Source organism: Pelophylax lessonae (assembly GCF_965119305.1).
Source record: "Pelophylax lessonae genome assembly, chromosome: 10".
Classification (NCBI taxonomy): domain Eukaryota; kingdom Metazoa; phylum Chordata; class Amphibia; order Anura; family Ranidae; genus Pelophylax; species Pelophylax lessonae.
In genome coordinates, this window is record NC_138777.1 from 174,318,108 (window position 1) to 174,330,853 (window position 12,746).

The following is a 12,746-nucleotide window of genomic DNA, read 5'->3' on the forward strand; positions in this document are numbered from 1 at the left end:
CAAAAAAAGAGCGCCAATTTTGCAAAAATAATATTTTTTTATATGAAATTCCCCAAAAAAAAAATGTAAAAATCAAAATGTTTTAACATTTTAGGCCAATTTGTTTTATGCTACCTAAGTTTGGTAAAAAAAAATCGCAAAAAGCGTATTTTGATTGGTTTGCGCAAAAGTTATTGCGTTTACTAAGGGAAAGATGTTTGTCATTTTTTTTTTTAACGAGTAATGGCTGCGATCTGCGTTTTTTTTTTTTTTTTTTTTTTTTTTGCGGGACTGCGACATTGCGGCGGACAGATCGGACCCTTGACTGACATTTTTGACACTTTTGGGGTTACCAGTGACATTACTATACATATGCACTGTTACTGTAAAAATGACACTGGCAGTGAACGAGTTAACTTTATTGGAGAGGGAGAGGGGTTAAGTGTGTCCCTAGGGGCATGTTTCTAACTGTGATTGGCTGTGGCTACTGGTGTAAGAACAGAGATCAACGGTCCTACATAGTAGAACCATGTGATCTCCATTCTTACACAGGTAAGAATGACAGGCGGCTTTGTTTACATTAGCCGCCTGCCTTTCTCCCGGTGTAACGGAAGAGGGGGGGTCCAGGACCGCGCCTCCGGTGGGGCGCGCTCGCTCCCTAGAGCCTCACAGGCTAGCGACGTAGCCCTACGTCGCTTTGCCTGTGGGGGGCTGACCGCCGCAGTAAATAGTCGTGCGGCGGTCGGCAAGCGGTTAATAACTGTATTCCAAACTACCAAACTACATATGAAATTGATGATCATTAGCACCTGCTTGATATAAATGGTTAATCATACACCTGACTCTAATCCTATAATCCTGACTTTGTACAAGTGTACAGAATTGATGCTGATTTGAAGCCAAAGGGTAGTCACACCAAATATTGATTTGATTTAGATTTCTATTCTGTTCGCTTACTTTCCTTTTTCTAAATTGATAAAAACAAACAATTTTAAATATATAATTTTTGAAAGCATTCTTACTTTACAGCATTTCTTCTCACCTGCCTTAAACTTTTTCACCGCACTGTATGTGAAAATATGAACATTTGTGGGATTTCCATAATATTGAGTTTTTAGGGAACCTTTTCTTTTTTCTTTTTGTGTTATTTGGTGTCTTTACATTAACTTTTAAAACAGTTTTTACTGTAACCTGTTGATGTCTCACGAGATTACGGGCTGCTTTCTCCCTTCTCTTGTGTTTCTCTTGTGTTCTCACCAGCTGAAAGAGTTTGTAGATTTTTTTTTTTCTCTTCTCATTATGAAAAGCGATCTACATGCTTTAATAAACTGGCACTTAGAGGAGAATGCTAGCGATCTCATCAGCAGTAGATTATCGCTGCTTCGTAAATAGACCCCTTTATTTCAAGCTTATTTCCTGAGAAGTACATGGCAGTCGTACTGAGTTCCTTACATAAACAGTAGGGGACTCCCAGGACAAGGAGGGAGAACAATAAAAACTGAGAAATAACTTGTGCGAGGATGGAGCAGTGGGTGGAGAAACCAGTAAAAATGGCTTGGTGGAGATGAGTTAGGGAAATCTGTAAAAAATGCAATTCTTAGAATACATTTGTGAGCCGTTATTTTCAGGAATTCTGCATTAATGACTTCTGAATATACAGTAGATAGTTCTTTATCCATGTCATATTAAACAGTGTTGAAATAGATGTAAAACCATAACTGGATTACATTTTGCTAAAGAACCCTGTATCCTGAAAAATGCATTTTTTTTTATTATAATATATTGTTTTTCTTTTTTTTTTTTCCTTTCCATTTAGGGGTTGCTAATCTCCTCCAGCAACTTGCTGTTTACATGTAGTCACTCCAGATGGTGAAAACAGTGGAATAATACTAAGAGGAAGTGACGTCGCCTATTCTGAGATACCTCCTCCTAGAGACGGGGATTAATGAATATTTGGGTTGAAGCAATGACATCACAGAATTTTAAATAGTGAGTTTTTACAAAAGTGTAACATTTTAAACACTGCAACTTAAGCGGTTTTGCTTTATTATAATTATTGTAGAGATTTAGTTACTGTCCTAGTGTTCAGCTTTAATAAAAATAATAATAATACGGAAAAAATAAATAAACCACAGTGGACTGTGGTACCCAATCTGCTGCAAGATTCTGGTTTAGGGCAGTGGTGGTCAACTTGAAAATGATAAAGGACCCAAAGTGCAGTCAGTGAGTGAAAAAATAACCCCCCCCCCCCATTGGTGTCAGTGGACATAATAATAACCCCCCATCATTGGTGTCAGTGGATGCAATAATAACCCCCAACATTGGTGTCAGTGGATGCAGTAATAACCCTTAACATTAGTGTTGGTGGATGCAGTAATAACCCTTAACATTAGTGTTAGTGGATGCAGTAATAACCCTTAACATTAGTGTCAGTGGAAGCAATAATAACCCCCAACATTGGTGTCAGTGGATGCAGTAATAACCCTTAACATTAGTGTTAGTGGATGCAATAATAACCCCCAACATTGTTGTCAGTGGATGCAGTAATAACCCTTAACATTAGTGTTAGTGGATGCAGTAATAACCCTTAACATTAGTGTCAGTGGAAGCAATAATAACCCCCCAACATTGGTGTCAGTGGATGCAATAATAACCCCCAACATTGGTGTCAGTGGATGCAGTAATAACCCTTAACATTAGTGTTTGTGGAAGCAATAATAACCCCCAACATTGGTGTCAGTGGAATCAATAATCCCCCAACATTGGTGTCGGTGGATAATAATACAAAAAGCCTGCCTATTGCACGTCCCCACGAGCACTTGCTACACAATGCAATTAGATAAATTAACCATATTAAACAATAACTATAATATGAACAATGGTGATAAATATGTGTGTATAGTTATATTAAAAAGCAGGTGCTGTGGGCAAAAACTAAATGAGTGATATAGAGAGCCTGCCTATAGCATGCTCACACCAGCGCTTCCTACACAATTATAATATAGGTAATAATAGCTGTGATTAGATTTATATCCTAAAATACATATCAGAAAATAATAATCCTTTACCCAGTGATTACACATAAAAAAGTGCATCATATATAATACATATGTGCCCAATGCAAAGTGTCCATAAACAAAGTGATTCATTTAGTTCAGAAAAGGTAAAAATGGAAAGACCAGCCGTCAGAACTCCTTCCCTGTGGGTGTTAAGTATAAAATAAAGCACCCCGTGCTGTCAGAGGAATTAATAAATTGCCAACTCCCCAGATGCAACAAGATCAAATCACGCTTGTGTGATCACCTTGATCAGGAAAGGAAATCTCAGAACGATCCTGCTGCTTCTTGGATAGATTACCCCGCACCCATGCCAAATATGAATCACTTTTTTATGGACACTTTGCATTGGCACATATGTATTATATATGATGCACTTTTTTATGTGTAATCACTGGGTATAAGATTATTATTCATTGATATGTATTTTAGGATATAAATCTAATCACGGCTATTATTACCTATGTTATAATCGTGTAGCAAGCGCTGGTGGAAGCGTGCAATAGGCAGGCTCCCTATATCACTCATTGGTGTCAGTGGAATAAATAACCCTTAACATTGTGTCAGTGGAGGCAATAGTAACCCCCAACATTGGTGTCAGTAGATGCAATATTAATCCCTAACATTGGTGTCAGTGGACGCAATAACAACCCACAACATTGGTTCAGTCAGTGGAAGCAATAATAAAACCCAACATTGGTGTCATGAGTGCAATAATAGATCACTATTATTATAGGTCACTGGTGTCAGTACTATTAACTGGCAGTAAACTTTAACCCTTCCCTCCCCTTCACATTGATGGTCAGGGGCAATGAGAGTTAACCCCCGATTGATGGTCATGGAAGTGAAGGGGGCACCAGAGGCTTAGGGGCTCTCCTGCAGTTCCATACGGGTTCATAAGTTATAAAGTTACTTTTTTTGTTTACATTTTCTATGTACCAGTTTATTGGCTTCCACTTACCCACAAAATGTTCTTTCCTGTCCACTTTAAAGCCTAACTCCACGTGCTAAATTTCTGTCAGCTTCTTGTTTTGTCTAGGACGTATTTGTCAGCTGGACATTATGGTCATTCACAATAAACATTATTTCTATTCACAGGATTCAACTTTTCTGTGATTGCATCAAGGAACAAGACACTATTAGTAAGGGAGAGCAAGATGCCAGTATTTGGAAAGTGCAAGAAGTAATGATAATAGTGGAGTAACAAGAAGCTAATACAGCTGAGCCACAGCGGGTCACTATGGAAGAAGTAAAGCAAACAATCACTATCAAACAGGAAGAGCAGGAGGTCGCTAATAAAGATGGGCAACATGAATTGGCAGTTACAGTGTGGAACGTTTTACATGAAACTACCCCTCGCCTAGTGAAAGTAGAATCTCCAGGTATCATTAGTAATGTAAAAGAAGAAGCAGATTCTGATCTATCAGAAGAAATCACTATCAAACAGGAAGAGCAGGCGGTCCATATTAAAGAAGAACAGCAGGATTTGCCAGTTACAGCATGGAGTGCTTTGCATGAAACTCCCCCTCTCCAGATCAAAGTAGAATCTCCAGGTTTTTTTATCAATGTAAAAATGGAAGCCGAATCTGATTCATCGGAAATACAAGATATTCAGACAGTCCGTTCTGCAATACATGAGCGTGAGAAAGCTCCCCTGACTATAGTGAAAGAGGATAATACAATTTCCCTGCCCCTAAAATCAAAGCCATCGGATATATCTGAACTTTGCATAGCAAGGGAAATATCTGTACAAAGTCCAGCCGAAATTGAGGTGTATTTAGACTTCGAGGATTTATCCAGCTCTAAGCAAGATGTGCTGAGTAAGTCAGTGTACCCATATTTTTGTGAAATCTGAAAGTAACCCATGTTTGTGTGTACTTATAAATGTGTGTATGTGTACAGTTATGATACTGTGGTGCAAGTTTAAGGCTCCTTTCACCCTTGTGCGACCTAAAAGTTGCGTGACTTTGACGTGATTTGGACGCAATTTTGATGTGACTTGAAGCAATGCCTGTGTAATCTTGAGGTTTATGGACCTCAAATCAGACCAAAGTAGTGCAGGGACTACTTTGAAGCCGCACAGATATGGACAGTACCCATTGGAAATCATGGGGTATGACTTGTCATGCGACTTTGCAGTCCCAAGTCGCAGGACAAGTCGCACAAGTGTGAAGGGAGCCTTCCAGCTATTATGTTTCCTGACTCTGTTTTTTTTGGAGCTGCTATCAGTCACCAGACAAGTGGGTAGTGCAGCAAAAGAATGGAAGTGGTCAGGGAGCTGCTAAGGTTCACAAAATTAACTGTTCCAGACCGGGAAAAAAAGTCCCACAAATTAGAGATCTTAACTTCTTTGTTGAACTAAAGTTCTCCAATAATTTGCGCTTGCTGCAATGCTCTGTTTGATTTTTGCAGATGCTCCAGCTGTTTCCCTTGACCACAGGGGATTTTACTGGTTACTCTGATTGGTTAGCTCAAGAGACATTGAGACATTGCTGCTGTAAATCAAGTTAGGTGGTTAGTGAGTGAGGAGCATTTAGTTTACAGTAGGTCTCTGACACCATGTAGGTAATCACTATAGATCTGAACAGTAATGAAAGTTTGAATTCTATTTCCTACCATAATGATAAAATAAATATAAAAAAAAGCATGTGTGTGTGTGTGTGTGTGTGTGTGTGTGTGTATATATATATATATGGGTATGTGTGTGTGTATATGTGTGTGTATATATGTATATATATATATATATATATATATATATATATATATATATATATATATATATATATATATATATATATATATATATATATATATATAGTGTGTATGTGTGTGTGTATGTATGTATGTATATATATATATATATATATATATATATATATATATATATATATATATATATATATTATAAATAATGTGTGTGTGCGTGTGTATATATATATATATATATATATATATATATATATATATATATATATATTTTTTTTTTTATCAATTTACAAAATGCAAACTGAGAAAACAAAAGAAAGATCTAAATCAAATAAATATTTGGTGTGGCTACCCTTTGGCCACAAACCAGCATCAGTTTCTTCTAAGTACACACAGTGCTTGTGCACACAGTTTTTGAAGGAATTCGGCAGGTAGGTTCTTCCAAATATCTTGGAGAACTAACCACAGATCTTCTGTGGATGTAGGCTGCCTCAAATCCTTCTGTCTGTTCATGTAATCCCAGACCGATGACGTTGAGATCAGGGCTCTGTGAGGGCCAGGGCTCCTTGTGCTTCTTTATGCTGAAGATGGTTCCTAAATTGATTTGGATTTTTTGTTTGTTTGCTTTCCATTTTGTTAGTTGATAAAAAAAAAAAAAAAAACTTTTAGTGTCGGTTCACACTACCGCGGCACGACTTCAGGGGCGACCTGTGAAGTCGCGTGCACCACAACTTCGGCGCGACTTGCACGGGCTTCATATAATGAATGCCAATGCAAGTCGCTCCGATGTCGCCCCGAAGTAGTACAGGAACTATTTTCTAAGTCGGAGCGACTTGAGTTGCTCCTATTAGAACGGTTCCCGTAGCACTGCATGGACCGCGACTTGTCAGGCTGACCAGTCGCCTGACAAGTCGCGGTAGTGTGAATGGGCACTTAATGCTTCTATTTCTGAAAGCATTCTTAATTTACAGCATTTTTCACACCTGCCTAAAACTTTTCCACAGTACTGTGTGTATGTACGAGGGGGTCTTCAAAAAGTTTCCACACTTTTATATTTGTGTTGGAAACGGTGAGCGGGAGGTGTAGTACTTGGTCGTGTCTGAGAGTGTCATGTGACTAGTCTGTCTGCTCTAATTCATCCCAAAGGTGTTCTATTGGGTTGAAATCAGGACTCTGTGCAGGCCAATCAAGTTTCTCCACCCCAAACTCGCTCATCCATGTCTTTAGTGACCTTGCTTTGTGTATTGGTGCGCAGTCATGTTGGAACAGGAAGGGGCCATCCCCAAACTGTTCCCACAAAGTTGGGAGCATGAAATTGTCCAAAATGTCTTGGTATAATCCCCCGCCCACCAAATGATTTGGACCTGTGCACAAAGCATGTCCATAAAGACCTGGATGAGCGAGTTTGGGGTGGAGGAACTTGACTGGCCTGCACAGAGTCCTGATTTCAACCCAATAGAACACCTTTGGAATGAATTTAAGCGGAGACTGCGAGCCAGGCCTTTCCGTCCAACATCAGTGCCTGACCTCACAAATGCACTTCTGGAAGAATGGTCAAACATTCCCATAGACACACTCCTAAACCTTATGAACAACCTTCCCAGAAGAGTTGAAGCTTTTATAGCTGCAAAGGGTGGGCCAACTCAACATTGAACCCTACGGACTAAGACTGGGATGCCATTAAAGTTCATGTGGATGTAAAGGCAGGGGTCCAATAATTTTGACAATATAGTGTTTATATTAGTGTGGGTATTTTAAAGCCCCTAAAAGCACAGTTAAGTGTCAGTGATGAAGATAATACCAATCTAAGTACTACTATGAGTACAATAATATCATTAATATGTTGCCTAACTACATCTTATAAAGAGAAGGACTTAAATACTTAGTTTTTCTGGGAAAATCACTGATGCAGGAACTCACCTGGGTTGGTCATGTAATTTTTTCAAGAGATTTCTGCTGGAGGTCACGATCAGCTAAAGTTAATTCTGCCCCCCTTCATCACAAATGCAACCACCTCAGCTACCACTTCCTCATGACTCCCTACCCCATCCCTAACCTTGCCAGTTCTGGAATAGGCACACTTTTGCTGGTATTTACTGAAAGGCTAAGTTTGCTAAGGAATAAATAATAAATTCACATATTTTTGCCATAAAAAAAGAAAATGTGCATTTTATGATTTTTTTTCTTTCCTCCAGCAGCCAGCAAAGCATTGCGCCCACAATCCGTGGATTGCAGGTGCAATGCCCGGCTCCTGCATGCACATCCTCCACAGGTACGGGCAGAAAGCTGGAGTAGGTGTCAATGAACTATATGTGCACCCATCAGCAGACTCAAAGTTCAGTGAGACTTATGAGCCATCTGCCGCAAAGGAATATGGGTCTTGTAGATTATTCATTTACATACATTCACACAGATCTATGTGAGTGTATGACCTGGCTATATGAAGCTGATTTTAAAATGTGATGGTGGCTGTGGGTAAGAGGATGTTGTTCGACCAGAGAAAAAAGAAAATCGGCATCAGCAGGCATCGGTAGCCTCCAGAACGCCTACCAGCTGCTGCCACACAACAGGTAAGCATTACTGCGAGTGTGAAAGAGCACTAAGGGGGAATTCACTCTGTAAGGAGAGCTGCTGAAGCACTTTACTGCCATGACAGTTCTCTGTTGATGGCTGCGCTAAGGGGCAGTGTGCTGCGCAATCCTGTGCATCGCACTGATCCTTTTTTTGTTTTGTATAACTTTATTTGAAGTGCACAAAATGTACACTTAATTCACTGCAGTGTAGGTTGGCGCGATGCACTGCGCTGCCTGACATTGTAGTGTGATTTGGGCCGGTGCGCTGCAATAAAATGCAGCATGTCTGCATTTCTCGGTGCAGCGCAGCGCTAGGCTGCGTTGCATTGTGAATAGGACACTGTTTCCTATGTGTCCCTGCAGTGACAAATGTTTTACCATGCAGTCATACATATGTCGCCGCATATAGTGTGCATTGCCATAAGACTGGAGCAGCTGTGCAAAGACAATCTATCAGATACTACCTTTCATTTAGAAAACTTAACTGGACAAGCCAAAGCTAGAAGCTGATTGGTTACCAAATACAGCTGCTCCAGATTCTGTCCTCTCCAATTTAAAGTGGAGCTCCACTCAAATGGGAAGCTCTGCTTATCTACCTCCTCTTCCCCCTCCACTGCCACATTTGGCACCTTTTGGGGGGAGCAGTTACCTGGTTTTACCCGATCCCACTTCCCCCACAGCCGGCCCAATTAGAGAGTCGCACGGCTCCACTGCCAGTTTATCTCAGTGGAGATGGCGGCAGCAGCACTTGATAGCTGATTGAAAAATCGGTTTCGGGCGAGGACATCACTGGATTCCTGGACAGGTAAGCATCCTTAATATTAAAGGTCAGCAGCTACAGTATTTGTAGCTGCTGACTTTTAATTTTTTTTCTCCAGGAGCCTGGAGCTCCTCTTTAAAGCGGATCGTTACTGCATCTGAGCACCACAAACCAAAAACACTATTAAATTCATTTTTATTATTCAAAGTAAACCCCACTCCCCCAATCCATCCATGTCTTCATGCTTTATTTTGGTGAGAAATTACATCTGGAGTAAGGGCAAATGATTCATGTAGCGTTTACTTCCTGCCCTTAGCTCAGGTATGCATGCAGGAGAGTGGGCTGAGCTGTGAATACTCCTCCTTCTCCTTTCCTGAAGATTCCTGGGATGTATGACCTCATTTGCCCAGGCAAGAAACCAAAAAAGTAACTAACTGAAGAAATGTAAAAAAAAAAAAAAGTGTAAAACAAGCAAGTATGATATACTTTCCTATCCATTTACTAATGCTAGTAGCATGATGATTAAAAAATAATCAATGTTGATTGGGAGAGTGAAATTCTACTTTAACTGGTTGCCGACCGCTGCAAGTACATATACTGCGGCGGTCAGCCACTGCCAGGCAAAGTGACGTACCGGTAAGTCACTAGCCTGGGAGCCAATAGCGGCTCGTTCACGATGTCCGCCGGTCACTTGTGATCGTCCGCTGTGAAGGGAGAAAGGCAGGCGGCTAATGTAAACAAAGCCGCCTGTCATTCTCCCCTGTGTAAAAGCACTGATCTAACGGTCCTGCTATGTAGGACCGTTGATCTGTACTGTTACACACACACAGCCACATCCCTGCACAGTAAGAAGCACGCCCCTAGGGACACACATAGTCACTGCATCTCTAATAAAGTTAACCCCTTCCTTGCCAGTGTCATTTTTACAGTAACAGTGCATATGTATAGCACTGATTACTGTAGTAATGTCACTGGTACCCCCCAAAAGTGTCAAAAATGTCAGTCAAGGGTCCGATCTGTCCGCCGCAATGTCGCAGTCCCGCAGAAAAAATCGCAGATCGCCGCCATTACTCGTTAAAAAAAAAAAAAAAAAATTACAGAAATCTTTCCCTTAGTTAGTAAACGCAATAACTTTTGCGCAAACCAATCAAAATACGCTTATTGTGATTTTTTTGTTTTACCAACATAGGTAGCAGTAAACAAATTGGCCAAAAATTTAAAAAAAATTTGATTTTTTACATTTTGTTTGGGGAATTTCATATAAAAAAAATTTGAAAATATTGTTATTTTTGCAAAATTGTCGCTCTTTTTTTGATTATAGCGCATGATCAAAAAATCGCACAGGTGATCAAATACCACCAAAAGAAAGCTCTGTTTGTGGGAAAAAAAGGACGTCAAATTCGTTTAGGTACAGCATTGCACGACCGCGCAATTTTCCGTTAAAGTCACGCAGTGCCGAATCGCAAAATACCCCCTGGTCAGAAAGGGGGTAAAATCTTCCGGGGCTTAAGTGGTTAAGTAAATTTCCTCTATGACTTTATATACCTGGCTTTGTGCACCTGACCTCATTTGTTTTAAATGTTGTTCACATACTTTTGGCAGTATCTCTGTAAAGTTTAAGCACATATCACAACTAAGATTTTACATTTCATGGGGAAGGATTTTCCCATACACAACAGACTTCCTGTTCCAAATATTCTAGGACTTCTTTTTTTCCAATAAATTTTTATTAGACTTTTTGCATGTATACAAACAAACTGTACAAAAAGAAAAACAAAAAAAAAGTAGAAACAAGAAAATAAAATAACAGAAATTAAAGAAAACAATTCCAGCTCATGAGTCCCCGTTCACACTGGGGCGACCTGTGAGGCGACCTGGTCGCCTCACAGGTCGCCGTAGGTCGCCTTCCATAGAGAAGCTGCGGACCCGTTCTAATAGGAGCGACACAAGTCGCTCCGACTTAGAAAAAGGGTCCGGAGCTTCTTTGGGGCGACCCAGAGCGACCGTCATAGACTTCAATGTTATGTAGTCCGTGCCGGCCGCTCAGAGGTCGCGGCGCGCTGCTCGCACCGCGACCTCGGAGGTCGCCCCGGGAAGTCGGATCGCCCCAGTGTGAACGGGGCCTCAGACATTCACATGTTATCATAGTAAACATACATGTATACTTCCAACCCTACAGTAGCCATGTTCGAATTAACAGGTGAATATACAAAACTCAAAGGGTATATATTTAGGGTTCACCATAACGTATGTCAGGTGACTTCTCAACTAACATTGAGTATTAATAAGACATGAAAAATTATTAGTGTTCCCAAATAGGAAAGCCAGAGTGTTCCTCTATCTATAGCATCCATGTATGGTCTTGACTTTGCTTTTTGAGTTACAATGTCTAAGAGTTTGTTGTCTACATGTTGACAGGTTCACAATTTTCTTTCGAAGCCTGTGCTGTGACATCCAAGGTTCTTGGACACGACAATGCAGAAAACCTGCAAGAAAAGAAGGGGACTGGAACTAATGAAATTTCTTTGTCAAGTAGAAGGATATTTGCCTTGTCTATACTCCGTGATCAGTGCCTGAAAGTGATTACCCTGTGGTATATGGGGAAGCCTTTCTCTGAAATAGTCCACAATACGAACCTGAATCCGGATAGTGTTAGTCATATCCTGCATGTATGGCGTACTGAGAAACGGCTAGCATGCCACAAACCATGCCAGAGTAAAATGAAGGGTAAGGGAAGAACAAGGAAAGGACAGGTACCAACCTTATGGAAGTGGAGGTTTTTGGTGGCAGTTGGCAAAAACTCTACCCTGCAGTGCATGGTATGTGACAAAAGACTTAACTCTGCCAAGATGGACAATCTTGCCTGTCACATCAGGAACTGGCACCCGTACTCGGCCGAATTGCCACACCGTGTGAGAAAGGAAATACATCAGGCCTGGAAGAGAAGACAAGGTGAGCAACTTATGTCTTCAGTGTGTGAAATGATACATATTTTCTGTTTTTCATCATAACCATTTGAACACCTACTGTTATGGCCTAACTTGAATTCAACAATGATACAAGGAACAGAAGTGCAACTCAAAGCATGTGGCTACTTTTTGGCCTTCTGCGCAGAAGGGGTGCAATTTAGGCCTCCAAACAGGGGTAAAGAAAATCGCTTTACGCCAAGGTAACAACCTTTTGATCTTCCTGGGCCACATTGCAAGATGAAAATGTGTTTTGGGCCACACCTAAAATACACCAACAATAAGTTGGGTTGGTGAAATTCTCGCGCTGTCACTCTATATGAATCCTAAATTCCTTTAAAGCTGCAGGTACTGTTATTGGTAACCTACGCAATTCAGAAATTTATAACAGGGGGGGAGTACCGCGCTTAAAAGGTGCTTAGTGCATATTATTCATACTAATTACATTTAATAATTTACTTTCAGTGCTTTCAAATGTTTATAATAAAATATCAATATTCTCCAGTGCATAAAATTATATAAATATTCTCCAGTGCATAAAATTTAAAAAAATTCTCATTAATAAATAAAATATTTCTTACAAGTGATGTAAATATGTGCTATAAACAATCCTTAAATATATCAAAATTTGTAAAAATAAAGTGCCAGTGATAAATTATGTGCTTATAAGTTTCCAATAATTAAATAATTCAAAAGTGAAAAAGTG

At 40.1% G+C, this 12,746-nt stretch overlaps 1 protein-coding gene across 1 annotated transcript in view; it reads left to right on the forward strand.

The window, feature by feature from the left end:
- Nucleotides 1-4,796: 4,796 nt before the first annotated feature.
- The window catches only part of LOC309566011 (uncharacterized protein), a gene marked incomplete at its 3' end in the record, with an annotated part of 43,983 nt that continues 36,033 nt past the window's right edge, over nt 4,797-12,746 (forward strand). The window contains exons 1-2 of the mRNA XM_082271030.1: nt 4,797-4,855; nt 11,493-12,026. Coding sequence (XP_082127156.1) covers nt 11,672-12,026 — 355 coding nt within the window. The 5' untranslated portion in view covers nt 4,797-4,855; nt 11,493-11,671. The remainder of the gene's footprint in view (nt 4,856-11,492; nt 12,027-12,746) is intronic.